At 48.3% G+C, this 14,905-nt stretch overlaps 1 protein-coding gene across 10 annotated transcripts in view; it reads left to right on the forward strand.

The window, feature by feature from the left end:
• The window catches only part of VWA3B (von Willebrand factor A domain containing 3B), a 270,056-nt gene that overhangs the window by 69,217 nt on the left and 185,934 nt on the right, over window positions 1-14,905 (forward strand). For all 10 annotated transcript variants that reach the window (XR_013402590.1, XR_013402591.1, XR_013402592.1 and 7 more), the window contains one exon: window positions 11,606-11,731. Coding sequence is in view for 7 of the 10 variants with exons in the window: in XM_015112923.3 (XP_014968409.3) it covers window positions 11,606-11,731 (126 nt within the window). In the remaining 3 variants the exon portion in view is untranslated. The remainder of the gene's footprint in view (window positions 1-11,605; window positions 11,732-14,905) is intronic.

Below are 14,905 nucleotides of genomic sequence, written 5' to 3' on the forward strand. Positions count from 1 at the left end.
CCCTCACAATCTTTTGTTCTTTTGTGATTCCTTTTTTGGCTTGGAGACAGTGTTTGCTGGAAAGTGAATCAACTTTGGGATCAGACCTGGATTCAAATCTGAGTTTTGCCACTAAATACTTGTGTGACCTTGGGCAAGTTACCTAATCTCTCTGAGCTATGTTTCCTCATTGATAAAAATGGGAATAATAACATCTACCCCGTAGTTTCTGGGATAATTAAAGCATACGACACACGTGGAAATATCTAGCGCAAAACTGACATTCCATTAACGGTAGTTTCCTTTTTTTCTTCTTGGGATTCCAAGTGGGCTTTTATTGTAGATATTGGTTCTGGAAAGTGAAATAATCCAAAAGGATTTAGCAGCCTGTGTCACAAAGAGCATTTTTCGTAATGGTCATGATAGTAACCAGTTTGTCTGCATGCATAACGATGGGTGAATTGTAATTTGGAACAAGGAAGTGAAAACTGTACTGTTAAACTTTGTTCTTATGGGAAATGCGTCCATTTATCAAGGTGGATCCTAGGAGGGGGCCGCAGGGGCCTATTTCTAGAGGAAATCAGCAGCGCCTGTCCTTCCTCCACCACAACTAGAATCTGACTCAGTGGTAAGTAGGGTTATGCCATGGGGTCTGTTCTGGGCGTGAATTTCACCTACTTCTCTGTTGTCAGACTGAGCTCTGTAAGAAGTGTAAATGGTGCAATAATATTTATAAATAGGACATGGTAATTTTCAATTCTCAGAAGCTTTCATGGAGGTATGGATTGTCCCGGATGCGGGCTGGGCTTGCTGGTGTTTGGGAAGGAACTTTAACTGCTGGCTAAAGCTCTCCAGGGACTGTGTCTTTAAGAGGGACAGGCCCAATCTTCTGAGCAGCTGCTTTTTAGGTTATGAAGGTCCTGTGGGCCCAGGAGGAGGGAGTCTGTTTAGTGGTCTGAGGACTCCTTTTCAGCAAAGAAAAATACTTCTGATCTCTTGGGTTTGGAGGAGGCTTCATCTTTTATTTTGGTTCTCTTCCTGTATATCCTTGAAAATTTAATTAAACTGAAATAGGAAGTATGGATTAGTAAAATTACATTAGAGTAAATATCTTCCCTGAGGTCCCGGCATCAGGCTAAAAAAAGTAAACGATTTTGGCACTGATGCCTCTAGCTCAGGACCTAGGCTCAGCAGTGGAGCGAACAGTGGACTTCTCTGAGATGGTGTGATGTCAGGCTTCTCAGATGTGGAAATTCAAGGAGCCTGGCGGTGGGATGAGCACCCGGGCTGAAAGCCGTGGTCAGAACTCCACGCTATCACTTCAAGCCAGAGCTTTGTACTTTATACACAAGGGAGAAGAGACACATTGCAAACAGTTGGTGCATAGTTTTAACTTTAAGGTGGTTTCATGTATACAACCCAAAGTACCAACAACACAGAACCCTCTCACAGTTTGGTAGATCAGGGTTGGACAACAAGGCATACCTTTCACCCTTACACTTCTAGGCCTACCCCACTCACGGCAAGCATCGCTAATCAGTCCATCATTGCTCTCCGCTCTAGCCTGTACTCACCTGGCTTCATCTCCTCTCAGCACAGCCCTCTGGCCAGTCCCTGCTCATTGTTTAGAACTATCACACAGCTCTCATTCTGCTCACCATCATATTTTGCTTATGGGACAAGAGAAAGGCTGCAATGAATGAATCAAAAGAATAAATATTAGGTAATAGCAAAAGGTAATGTTTTTCTGAGAGTATTTTTATTTGTGTCCAGTACTCCTGGCAAATGTCGTTAGAACAGCTACTATACTCTACCAATATTATTCTTAAGTCCAAAATCATTGTAGCTGTAAAACTGTGGTTGATTCTACCTTCAGAAACTGTACTTTTTGTGTTGGTGGAGAAAAATGCATGAACTAAGACTAAATATTATGAAACTGAATTTTATTTACATAAGGATACATTCAGGCTGTTATGCTTAAAGGGAAAAATAACCAAGTCCTTTTCCTGGCAGACACCTGTGATCTCTAATTAGCTATTTAGAGGGTATTGGCCCATCAATTAGGCTTGGCATTGCTTCTTTGTTTTTAAAATCTCCAATTTAATTTAGAAGCACTGATTGGTGCCTGTTTATGGCTTACTGGCGGCAGGAGATTCTTTCAGAAGTCTCTTTCCTTCTCGCTAAAATTCAGTTGAATTCAGTGGATGCAGCTGTGCATCCAAAATTGTTGCCACGTTGCGACTGACAAGGCTGAGAGACTTTAATTACCTCCAAAGTCCTGCCCCTTGTAACAATGGGCTGCCTTGGATTTCTTTCCTTTCTTTCTTTTCCTTCCTTCCTTCCTTCCTTCCTTCCTTCCTTCCTTCCTTCCTTCCTTCCTTCCTTCCTTCCTTCCTTCCTTCCTTCCTTCCTTCCTTCCCTCCCTCCCTCCCTCCCTCCCTCCCTCCCTCCCTCACTCCCTCTCTCTCTTTCTTTCTTTTCTTTCTTCTTTTTAAATCTCTTGAAACAGTGTCTCACTCTGTCACCCAGGCTAGAGTGCAATGATGCAATCTCGGCTCACCGCAACCTCTGCTTCCAGGGCTCAAGCGATTCTCCTGCCTCAGCCTCCCGAGTAACTGGGATTACATGCGCTTGTCACCAAGCCTGGCCAATTTTTGTATTTTTAGTAGAGACAGGGTTTCACCATGTTGGCCAGGTTGGTCTCAAACTCCTGGTCTCAAGGGATTCACCTGCCTCAGCCTCCCGAAGTGCTGGGATTACAGGTATGAGCCACTGAGCCCAGCAGGATTTCTTTCTGCTGCTCTGACACAGCCCTCTGGTTAGTTAACAAGCATTTATTAAACATCTCCTGTGTACTTTTGAAACTTACTAGAGTTGAGTAGGAGGAGATTTGAAAGGAATGAAAGACAAGGTTCCCAGTCAGCGGGGAGCCCCATATTCTCAGAATGTCATTTTTGCTTCTGCCTTATGATTTAGGGGTTGTTGTTCCCACCATAACTGCAGGATCCCAATTAGCTTAAGAAATGTCCACCTGCACCTTGTCCTCTTCCCTTAGTGCACGCTTTTATCTGAGGTGTCTGCAGATCTTGTTTTCCCAGCTAAGGAGAGTAAGCCCCTAAGCCCAGGGAACCCCTCTGTTCCCACTCCCGTCTTGGGCTTACGTTTGGTGTACCTAGTTTTTTTCTAGGCTCCTGGCTATACTACGTCTTGTTCATCGGAGCCCTTTTGACACTGGGCAGAGGTGGGTTCATCCTGGGTCTTAGGTCAGCCAGCACAGTCTCCTTAGAATTGTGCTGAAATAATCAAGGGGATCCAGGCATCCTGCTTCACCTAACACATGGGGCAGAGAGAAACCCCTCAAAACTCTTAAACATGAAATTGAATTGCCAGGGAAAAGAGCCAGTGTAGATTTCCGATTGCGTTTGAATTTCTGATTTTAGGGTGATGGCTCTGATTCCAGGGTGACAGATCCATGTCACATTTACTATTGCAAGGTGGGTGCTGTGCTGGGCTCTGGGGATACAATGATGAAAAAAGGAGGCCTCTCTCCTCAAGGGACCTGTGTTCTGGAAAAGCCTGTTTGGAAGTCTCAACCAGGTGTCAGGAAGGTACCAGGGAGAGCGGGTACGAAAACAGATAAACGTAGTTCTGTCCTCAAGGAAGTCACGGTTTAATGAAGAAGACAAACTTCCAGATAGTGGAAGCCCAGCGGGAACTCTCGGCCTTGATAGGCTGGCGGGGGCCATCCCTGTGGGTGACGACCGATTCCAACGCAGGCAGATCACTGCGGAGCCAGCAGGTGTGTCACTGCTCATCAGAATGTCACCGGAGGTCCTGACCTTGGGGACACAGCTCACCCACCATCACCACCTGCATCCGAATGACAAACTGGGTAGTTTCAGACGTAGGAAGAGATAAGTCTTTAAGCGCCTTGAGGGAAAACTAACGGTGACCAACACACCACAGATGGGTTTGTTCACATAGATCTTGTATCATGAGAATTTTCCAGGACACCCAAGGCCAGTGTTCCAGTGTGGCAGTGGGGGTCTTTGGAGACTAACAGTCCTGAAGCTGAATCCTGACCTCACCACTTATTAGTTGTGTGGCCTTGGAGAAATTTCTCTGAGCCTCGGTGTGCTCATCTGTAAAATAGGGGTGATGACCTGGACTGAGGCAATTGTGAGTCAATGTGGTCATGTGTTTAAGTGCCCAGCGCAGTGGCTGGCACATAGTAGATACCTAGTAAAATTTCATTGTCCCCTCTTTCTCCTCCGTATATCAGCAGGAAGCAGCCATTATAACATACATCTAAAATAAGTGACACTTAGAACGAGTAGAATGTTATGAAGATAGGAATGAGAGGTGGCCTGGAGTGGGTATTAGAAGATGGTGTCGGGAGTTCCCAGCACTGTGCAGGGGAAAGGGAGTGCTGCCTTCTTTTCTGAGCATTTCTGTAGGGCAGAAATAGGGACATCCAGGCATGAGAATATTGCTCCTGGAAATCACCCAACTTTGTTTTCTCCAAGAATATTTTGGAGAGTGACAATTTATTTACATGCCTCTCTCACGTCTTAGACTAAAGCTTTGAGAACTTTTGTTGCAAAGAATTACTGGGACCCTTTAAGAATATAGCTCCCTGGGGTTCCACCCTCAGAATGAGTCTGGGGTGGGGCCTAGGAATCTGCACTGACAAGCATCTCAGAGGCATCTGCCACAGGTTCTGAGGACCACACTCTGGGAAGACCACACTGGAGTGAAGGCCTCCTTGGAGCTGGGACGGTTTCCTGTTCATTTTGTATTTCCAGTGTCTGGATATAATTGGCATTGATGGGGTGTCGTTGAATAAATGAGTGGATGATGATTCTCCGAGTAGATTGTCCTACTGAGAAGGGAATATTTTAAAGCATTGGCTTCCTAGTTTCCAAGTCCATGTCTTCTGAGTTTGAAGAATATAATTAGCCTCCCAGAACTTGCTCATTCCTGAATGACCTGGCAGAGCTGGGAGCAGAACCGTCTATGTGAGTGATATCCAGCCCCCAGTAGCCCATCCACACAACCATCCTCACAAAGATAGGGCCGTTGTTGAGGACAGAGGCTGAGCAGATGCCAGTGCGGGGTTCCTCCCCAGTGACCATAGTCCTAGCCCTGCTCTTTGTGGTTCAGAGTTGGTTGATGGGAAATCAGGGAGCAGCCCTGCCACCGTCTTTGTTCTTTTTGTGCACTGTAGATCCCTTCAAACAGAAAGAGGTTCAGGCCTTTTCTGGGATGGAAAAGCTAAAAAAAAAACTCATTTTTTTGTGTGTAAATTTGCTCTAAAGGAAACTCATAAACTTCTTCTGAATTTACAAGTCAATAAACATTTACCCCTCAGTTGATGTCTTATAAATGGTATCACTTATCCTAAGTAGAATAGATTTAGTCCACTAAACTTTGTCGATGAACATCTTTGTATCTGTTCCTTAGATATTGTTTCTGTCCCCTTGCCGGGTCTTTATGGTCTACTAGCCCAGTAGCATCCTGGAGCCTGGGGTCATCTTTCTTTACCAAGTTTGGGAGAGCACCTGCTCTTTACCATGAGGAGAATGGTGATGGTTTATGTTTGGGTTTTGTAAATGAATTGTGGACAATTAGACCACATTACATTTGCATTTTATAGTGTGCCATTTAGAAGAGGCAGAGAAGGCCCAGGGGACGGTGCCACATTCACATATTAGATGATAGCTCAAGCTCCCCATTCTTCATATTTGAAATTGCTTCTAAGATAACATAATGGCTCTTGTGAAACATATCTGTTCATAGACCCAAGAAAACATTAGATGGTTATCCAGATGGTGAAATGACTCTATATTCACTCTAAATCAGTGAATGGTTAATTTCCATGGGGTGGGCCTGAGAGCAGCGCCACACTGTGCCTCTGTGGTTAGGGCAGTGGGGCCGGATCAAGCGGCAGGTGTTTAATTACCTCTCGACAACAAAACGTCTTAACATATAATTTAATAGAAATAACTGGACATTTTTTTTGTTACGACAAAAACCACTGATTTGACTGCTTTCATTCCCTTTATAGATGCAATGTGGCCCTTTTACCAGATCTCACGGCGATTTTAGGTCTCTGGGAGTGTTTAGCACCTCGCAGTGTATTATTTTTTTATATGTCGCTTTCTGAAAATAGAAGTATGTGCTGTTTTTTCCTGAAAATACTGCCTTTTCATAGTTCTATTCAGGTCTTTCAAATCTGCCTGACTGAATAGGAGTTTGGGGGTCGGGCAGACCGCAGGCTCCACGCCTGGCAGGACCAGTTCTTCACTGGAGAGTCCTGGGATTGGGCAGGGCCAGAAGCAAGGAGCCACAGAGGGACCGAGGGGATGGTCGGGGACTCAAGGGTCCCGAGGGTGGTCTTGTTTCCGGGCTGCCCTCTCCCCGGGCAACATTGAATCGTACCTTGGATCAGCACCGCACCTGCCTTTCTAATTGCTTTTCTCCTCCTATCCTGGAAATGATAGTACTTCAGATACTTGGGGGGAGTCTCACTTACTGTGGCATAAACCTGGAAGGAAATGACTTCATGCCTTAAGGGATGTTGTTGTCAGTGTCTGGAATACCTCGGACATAGCCATGTGCTCAGATGATCTGAGTCTGTTGCATACCCCTCTGAAGAGTTTCTTGTAATCATAAGGAAAGAATGTATTAGGTGCTCCAGAACTGTTTCTATGCAATAAGGAAACATAAAAAGGAAGGATAGAAATTCTTGCAGAAAACATAGAACCTGGGCTGAGTGCTGTGGCGGATACAAAGAAAGAAAAGAGACTGTCCCTATGCTTAAGATGTTTACCATCCAGTGGGCAAAGTCAGCCTTGGGCAAAGTCAGCCTGTGTACACACACACAGCAAGCGCCTGAGCACCGCAGGACAGCCGCAGACCCCAGCCCACGCCAGCTGGCAGGCCGGGGACATGTTGCCGAGTGCCGAGCTGTGTTGTAGGCAGCTGTCTACTAAAAATAAGCATTGTGTTCATGGAAGGCTGACTTAAATTAGACCGGACTCAAGGTCATGCACAGAATGATGTCACCATCACTGGCTCCTGGTTCTTTGTGTTCTTGGGAATTGGAGGCTGAGTGCCAGGCAGCCAGGAACGGAACTGCACACGTGGACAGGTTCACTAATGGTATGGCCTGAGCGTGGCCTGGCAGCAAGAGGATGGAGTCCAGTGGTGCCCTGATTCATTCCATGGGACTGAGAGGGGGGTGTAGGAGGCAGCTCACCGCTTCCTGGGGTGGTGGAGTCAAGACTGTGTCTTCAGTGAAGAGTGGGATGGGCTGAGTGCAGCGGAGGGCTCAGTCTTCTGATACAGAGGACAGGGCTGGGAGGACAGTGCTCTGACTGGGTTCATGGTGCAGAGTGTTAGAGGAGTGTCATGGGAGCCTTGAACCCTGACCTCAATGCCAGCCCAGGGAGCTGGGCCCTGGTTGCTGCATCCCACTGCAGAGGAGGACCTCAACACTTACTTGCCAAATGACCGGATTAATGACCTGGACTCTGGCAACCGGGTTTTATCCTGTAGGTGAGATGTAGAAGACTGGACAGGGAAATGGCGTTTGGCAGCAGGCACCCTGTGGACTCTTCTCCTTGACGTCAAAACTTCCTGTCCTGAGTCTCATTTTATTTGTCAAACTAGCCAGTCTGAGAAGTCAGTACTAGGTGCTAATGAAAACAGCAGCGGACTGTGACATTGCATTTATGCATTTTATGTTAGCATTTTAACATGAGCCTGCAAATTGGTTTTTTTGTTTTGTTTTTTTTGTTTGTTTGATTTTGAGATGGAGTCTTGCTCTGTCACCCAGGCTGGAGTGCAGTGGCGCAATCCTGGCTCACTGCTACCTCTGCCTCCCAGGTTCAAGAGATTCTCCTGTCTCAGCCTCCTGAGTAGCTGGGATTACAGGCACCTACCACCACACCCGGCTTATTTTTGTATTTTTAGTAGAAACAGGGTTTCACCATGTTAACCAGGCTGGTCTCGAACAGCAGACCTCAGGTGATCCTCCTGCCTTGGCCTCCCAAAGTGCTGAGATTACAGATGTGAGCCACCGTGCCCAGCCTTCAAATTGTTACCAGGTGTCTGGGAGGGCAGTGGTCATGCAAGGCGGGCGATTGGGCAGGCAGGCATTCTGGTTGGAGAATCCACTAGGTCTCCTGAATGTCTCCATGAGGAACTGTATCCAGCTTCTGTTGTCAGGCAGACCTTAGTTGGCTTCCACCTTGACAGTGAAGATACATACAGCTTTGGTTGGGCGCAGTGGCTCATGCCTGTTATCCCAGCACTTTGGGAGGCCAAGGCGGGTGGATCACCTGAGGTCAGGAGTTCAAGACCAGCCTGTCCAACATGGTGAAACCCCATCTCTACTAACAAAAATACAGAAATTAGCCAGGCGTGGTGGTGATCCCAGCTACTCGGGAGGCTGAGGCACGAGAATCGCTTTAACCTGGGAGGCAGAGGTTGCCGTGACTCTAGATCGTGCTACTGCACTCTAGCCTGGGCAACAGAGCAAGAATCCGTTTAAAAAAAAAAAAGATATACATACGACTTTGTGTTGTTTCCTCTCAGTGTAGCCTGGAGAATTTCTAATTCACGGAGGTCAGAACAGTGGGATTTCCTGTGCCCCCATCATCTTCCATCTCCAGTGGGGCTCAGTCCTTTGGCTGTGGCTATCTGAGATCCCAGCTAAGTCCTTAAAAGTGACCTTGATAAAACTGGCAGTGCTTCCTCAGTGCGTGAGGAATAACTTGAAATAAAACCTGTGCATTGTCATGATGCTTTCACTGCTCTGTAGCTTTCTTTTTCACTGTTTTTTTTTTTTTTCTTTTAAGCAAAGCAAATCAGATGGATTTGTGTTGCTCTCTGATCACGATGTAGCAGTCTGTAGCTGCTTCTTCGCGATCACTAGACTGGGGTAGTGATAATCCTAGATACTGCCTGCACAGGGAGCACGTCCGGGTCACTGCTGTCCCAGAGATCCATTTCCCTGTCCCTGGATGACCAAGAGCCAACTGGGTTTCCTTGGAACTTTCTCCTTTGACACTGCCCTGTGGTGTACTCCCTCTTAAGATATTATTGACAAGTCTAGAGGAAAGCGTTGACTCATCTGAAACTTTTAAGAGACTCCTGCTACTTAACACCTCCAGACTGAAGCAAGCAGCTGGCAGTCCATCTTGATTTTACAGTGATCAGAGGCCTGCGGGCTTAAGGTTTGCATTTGGCAGCAGTCTGTGTTATTTTTGGAGTTTCAACATGGAGCTGAGGACACATCGCATTTCACTCCCTGGGCTATTGATGGCCGCAGGGCCGTGGTAGCCGTCCGTCTCTGTCAGGGCTTGTCACTTGCCCCTTTAGGAACACAGCTACTAATACTCTCTCACTTGATTTGGTCCACTTCAAGAGGCTAGAACTTTGATGTCCCTTTTTTCTGCCCTACCCTTCTTGACTATATTTTAAAATTCAGAAACATCAACTCTGGTCTGCCCTAGTCTGCCTTGATGGCTTAGGATCAGTCCTTGGGCCCTGGGTGGATGAATCTCCCGGGGTGCTCTGTGGAGTGGAGGGTGGTCTGTCATCGTCCGTGGTTGTGGGATATTGTGGGATATTGGGCTCCCGGGGTGCTCTGTGCAGTGGAGGGTGGTCTGTCGTCCGTGGTTGTGGGATATTGTGGGATATTGTGGGATATTGGGCACCCGGGGTGCTCTGTGCAGTGGAGGGTGGTCTGTCATTGTCCGTGGTCGTGGGATATTGTGGGATATTGTGGGATATTGTGGGATATTGTGGGATATTGGGCTCCCGGGGTGCTCTGTGCAGTGGAGGGTGGTCTGTCGTCCGTGGTCGTGGGATATTGTGGGATATTGTGGGATATTGGGCTCCCGGGGTGCTCTGTGCAGTGGAGGGTGGTCTGTCGTCCGTGGTCGTGGGATATTGGGCATCGGCGAATTATCATGCAGACTTGGGAAGTGGGAGGAAGGGGCTTCTGGGTACATTTGGCGGCAGAACACGCCTCAGCCAAGTTGCCACCCGGATACCCTCCCTTGCTCCTTAGGCTGTAGCCCCGATTTTACTTAGGGCTGCAGTGTACCCCGCCTAAAAGCATTTATCAGTTTCTCTTGCTGCCAGACGGGGCCGCATGATGCCACTCTGGCAGCGGCTAAGTAATGAAACTGTGAGGTGGGCCTTCTGAGCAGGGTATCTCGAAGGAACTGACTCCGTCAGGCGGTGTGCGTCTGTCCTCCCAGCGGCCCTGCTGCTCAGGACTGCTGCTTGGCACTAAGGACACCGTGTTGAATCATAAGGTGGCTGAAGACAGAAGGATGTGCTGAGTGACCGAGGAGCATAGATAGAAAGAGTGTGGATCTGTTTTCAAGATTTTAAAAATTAACCTTTTTATTTCGAGATAATTGTAGATTCACGTGCAGTGGTAATAAGTGATACAGGGAGATGCCCATCTATTCTTTTTTTTTTTGAGACGGAGTCTCACTCTGTCACCCAGGCTGGAGTGCAGTGGTGTGATCTCGGCTCACTGCAACCTCCACCTCCCAGGTTCAAGTGATTCTCCTGCCTCAGCCTCCTGAGTAGCTGGGATTACAGGCACAGGCCACCACACCCAGCTAATTTTTGTGTTTTTAGTAGAGACGGGGTTTCACCATGTTGGCCAGCCTGCTCTCGAACTCCTAACCTCCAGTGGTCTGCCCGCCTTGGCCTCCCAAAGTTTTACAGGATTACAGGCATAAGCCACCATGCCTGGCCTGCCCATCTATCTTTACCTGCTGTCCCCCTTAGTGACATAGCACCACAGCACGGCCGGGACCTTGACCTTGATACAGTTAAGGCAGCAGGACAGGACCCCTCATTGTGCACCTCTGCACGGCGTACCCCAGAGTGCACATCCCTTTCCCCCGCCCCACCTGCCCCCACCTCTAGAAACCACTCATCTGTTAGAGCCTGGATCTCGATGAGGGCAGAGCCTCCATCCCAGCCCTAAACCACTCTCCTCAGCATGGACTTCGATTGATTGGAAGACATAAACATCTAAATGAATGATGCCACTTCATTTTTAAAAAAGTGTTATACAGTCAAACCTAACCCTTAACTGAGACAGCAGAGGCCCAGAAAAGGAGACCAGGCCATCATTATCATATTAGGGGAAATATTACACTTGTGGTTTCAAAGAAGCAGGACACCTGGGCTACATGGCGAAAGGATTGGGGGTTGTTGCTTTCACAACATGCCATTGCATTTCCCTTCCTCGCAGCGGTGATCCTGGCTTGCCTGAGGTGCTTTGGAATGTTTTTATTCCTCTCTTATTTGGGTATTATCAATAATTCATTGTAAATATTCCGGCTGCTACAAACATTTACTTTAGAAGGATTGATTGCATCCTAAAGTCTGCATTTATGATTTCTTGAGATGATATCACTTCCTTGGGGATTTCAGTTCTGATTCTCAGAAAGAGATTAGTGGGGGAAGCAGAATTTGATGTTCAGAAATGTTCCAGAAACTTGGCTGCAATGTGTCAGGCCTGCTAGGCGGGCTGCCGCATCCCCGGGCCTGTCTCAGCCGGCCGCTCACGCTGTGTCTTCCCTTTCAGGAGCCGGCGTCAGAGAGGACGTGTTTCTCGTTTGGCGAGAGATGGAGGAAGCCTGCAGCACCCTGGCCCAGATCCAGAGGCTGGTGGCCGAGCCTCCCGGGCCCGACGTGGCTGCTGTGGACTGCGGTTGGTGCTATTTCTGGTCACTGGTGTAAAAGATTCATAAACGTTACTAGCTGGGGACCAGGGGCTGCTTCCTGGTCCTGACCAGGGGAGCTCCAGAGCCCAGCTGTGAGGAGCTGCTGAGGAGAGCAGCCAGAGCTGTGTGGCGTGAGGGGTGGGGAGAGGGCCATGCGCACACATGCATGGACACGCACGCTTGTGTGTGCCCACGCGCCCACATGTGTGCATATGTGGAGATTGTCAAGACCCAGAGCTGGATGGTAAAGTGGTAAAAACAGATTCTTGGGCCGGGCGCGGTGGCTCACGCCTGTAATCCCAGCACTTTGGGAGGCCGAGGTGGGCAGATCACGAGGTCAGGAGATCGAGACCGTCCTGGCTAACACGGTGAAACCCCGTCTCTACTAAAAAATACAAAAAATTAGCCGGGCGTGGTGGCGGGTGCCTGTAGTCCCAGCTCCTCGGGAGGCTGAGGCAGGAGAATGGCGTGAACCCGGGAGGCAGAGATCACAGTGAGCCGAGATCGTGCCACTGCACTCCAGCCTAGCAATGGAGACTCTGTCTCAAAAACAACAACACAACAACAAAGCAGGTTCTTGACAAGCTCTTGTATACTGAGGGAAACCAGACCTCCGTGTAAAACTGGGCTCAATTCTGAGTACAACAGGGGCAGGTGGGGATTCATAGCGAAGGAGCGGGGGGCACCGGTGGATGGGAAGTTGTTCAGAGGAGATGTTAGGGCACGAGGGCTTCTGGCTAAACAGCTTGACAGGATTCCTGCAGGAGAGAGGCCAGTGTGATCAGATGTCACCGGGGGCGGTGGGAAGGAAGACGCTGATCGGATAGCCAAGCGATCAGATACTGAGGGTGGGGCACTCTGGCTACACTGACTGAGGCTTTTTGCTGAAATCGGGCGATGCAGAGATGAGCAGAGAAGTGCAAAGGTTGAGGCCTCGCTGAGAAGAGCGTTCAGAGGAGCCTGGCTGAAGCCTGGGCAAGGGAGACTGTCAAGTTGCCTGTGCTCTTCCAGCGAGGAGGAGCAGGAGGAGAGCTCAGCGATCGGCTCGGCTAACCCTGACCCTTACATGCAGACAAAATCCCATCCAAGCTGTCTGTGTCTGTGCAGGCAACCATCTGACTCACTTTCAGATGCCTATGGGAAGGCCTAAATCAGTTTTCTTTGAGCAGGGTCCAGGACCTCGCGGCAGAAGGGGGCACAGGCCGGGGAAAATGTGTGGAATGTTTACTTGGAAGGAGTAGTGTGAATAGGGGTTTGAGTTATTAATATTAAAAAGAAATTATTAAAATCCAGTTGCATTTCTGGTATTCACTTAGCACTCTTTCATCTAAGTTGGAATAGCCACTTGAAATTTTGGAGTTTGGAAGACTGATTTGCATTCCCTGAACGGTAGTAACAGACATATGACCATAGTGTGGGCACATACTGTGTGTCAGCTGCTGCCCTGAGGGGTGGGCTTATATTTAGCTCATTTAAGCCTCATAACTCTATGGGGGAGTTTCTTATTCTCTCCAATTGACAGGTGAGGAAACTGAGTCACAGAGGGGTTAAGTCGTTGGCCATGGTCACATAGCCAGCAAACATAGTCTGATTTTAAACCCAAAATGCAGAACAGAAACGTTCCTGCCTAGTTAAACTTCTACAAACAATGCTAGCAGTGGGGCTATATTCATCTTAATATTAGTTTCCATGATTTAATTAGCACCTACCCGATTCTGAGTAAATGAAAACTCTTCTTGGTGTTTAATGTGTTCCAGCCCCACAACTGCACCATACAAACAAGCTCGTTGCATTTTTACTAGTGAATGACATTGAGACCACACAAAGGATTTTCTCCCTTTTCTTTCTCATAAAGCAAAGCATTTTTCATAACAAAGGGCGTGAGTTTAGGGGTGAGAAAGACCCAGTTATAAATCCCAGCTCCATCACTATACCCACCTGAGTTTGTCTCTTTCAGCCGTATTCTTCTACACAACCGCTATCATAATCTTGATGCTGAGGAACCCCTGTGCAGATGAAATGCAACGACGCATGCTCCACACCAAGCAGGAGCTTGACGTCAGCTCATTCTTTGCCCTTTCACACTTGGGGGAGTTGGTATACAGATTCTCCTGCCTGGCCTTTCCTCTGTAAGGTGCTGGTTTCCTTTGGGGCACACCTGGTAGACGCACATACCTTACATCTCAGGCACTGTTTAAGGCTACCTATGCGTTTTAACTCATTTCATATTTGCCACAATCTTAAGAGACAGGTGCTACTGCTACTATTATCTCCATTTTGGCTTCAGTAACTTGCCCAAAGCTACACAGCTAACGAGTGATGGAGCCTAGATTCGAAACCTGGTCCACCAGTAAAAGTACTGATGTCTGCCTCCCTCCCATCAGCCGTGTAATCAGGGTGTCTGATTAAATCATCCTGATTTAATCCCTATGGGATGACACTGGGACTTTTGAAAGCTCCCCAGGTGATCCTAGTGTGTAGCTAATTTTGGAACTACTGCCAGGCTGCAGTGCCTCCTGGGTTACAGAGGTGCAGTGGGCAGAGAGCAGGGAGGTCAGGCCGGCTGGGAAAGGGATGCAGTTAGAGGAGAAATGGGGATGGGGACTTGTATAGAGGGAGAGAGAGGTTGAGGCGTGGGCAAGCCTGCTCTGTGTGACTTGATAAATTCCTGGCGACTGTGGCCTTTTCCTGTGACTGGGTGTCCTGACTTGGGCCTAGGGCACTGGCTGCCGCGGTTACATTGCTAGGGTTGGCTCCCTGGGGGTTCCTGAGAGGGGCCTAATAGGCTTGTCTGGAGGAGCTGCTCACGTGTAGTGACACCCACTGGAAAACCCAGATGGTCCCCTGTCATCCTGCAGATGAAGAAAATGAACACCAAGCAGGGGGCCCAGGCAAAACCCAGCACCTTTGCCCGGCAAAGAGAATGGGGAGCCTGCTGCTAAGGCATTTGTTTGGGGGAGTGTGTGGACTGAATTGTGCCCCACCAAATTCATACAGTGAAGCCCCCACCATGTGACTGTATTTGGAGATAGGGTCGTTAAAAAGGTAATTAAAGGACCAGGTACGGTGGCTCACGCCTGTAATCCCAGCACTTTGGGAGGCCAAGGAGGGTGGATCACCTGAGGTCAGCAGTTCAAGACCAGCCTGGTCAACATGGCAAA

The sequence above is a fragment of the Macaca mulatta genome, chromosome 13 (assembly GCF_049350105.2).
Source record: "Macaca mulatta isolate MMU2019108-1 chromosome 13, T2T-MMU8v2.0, whole genome shotgun sequence".
In the NCBI taxonomy this organism is placed as follows: domain Eukaryota; kingdom Metazoa; phylum Chordata; class Mammalia; order Primates; family Cercopithecidae; genus Macaca; species Macaca mulatta.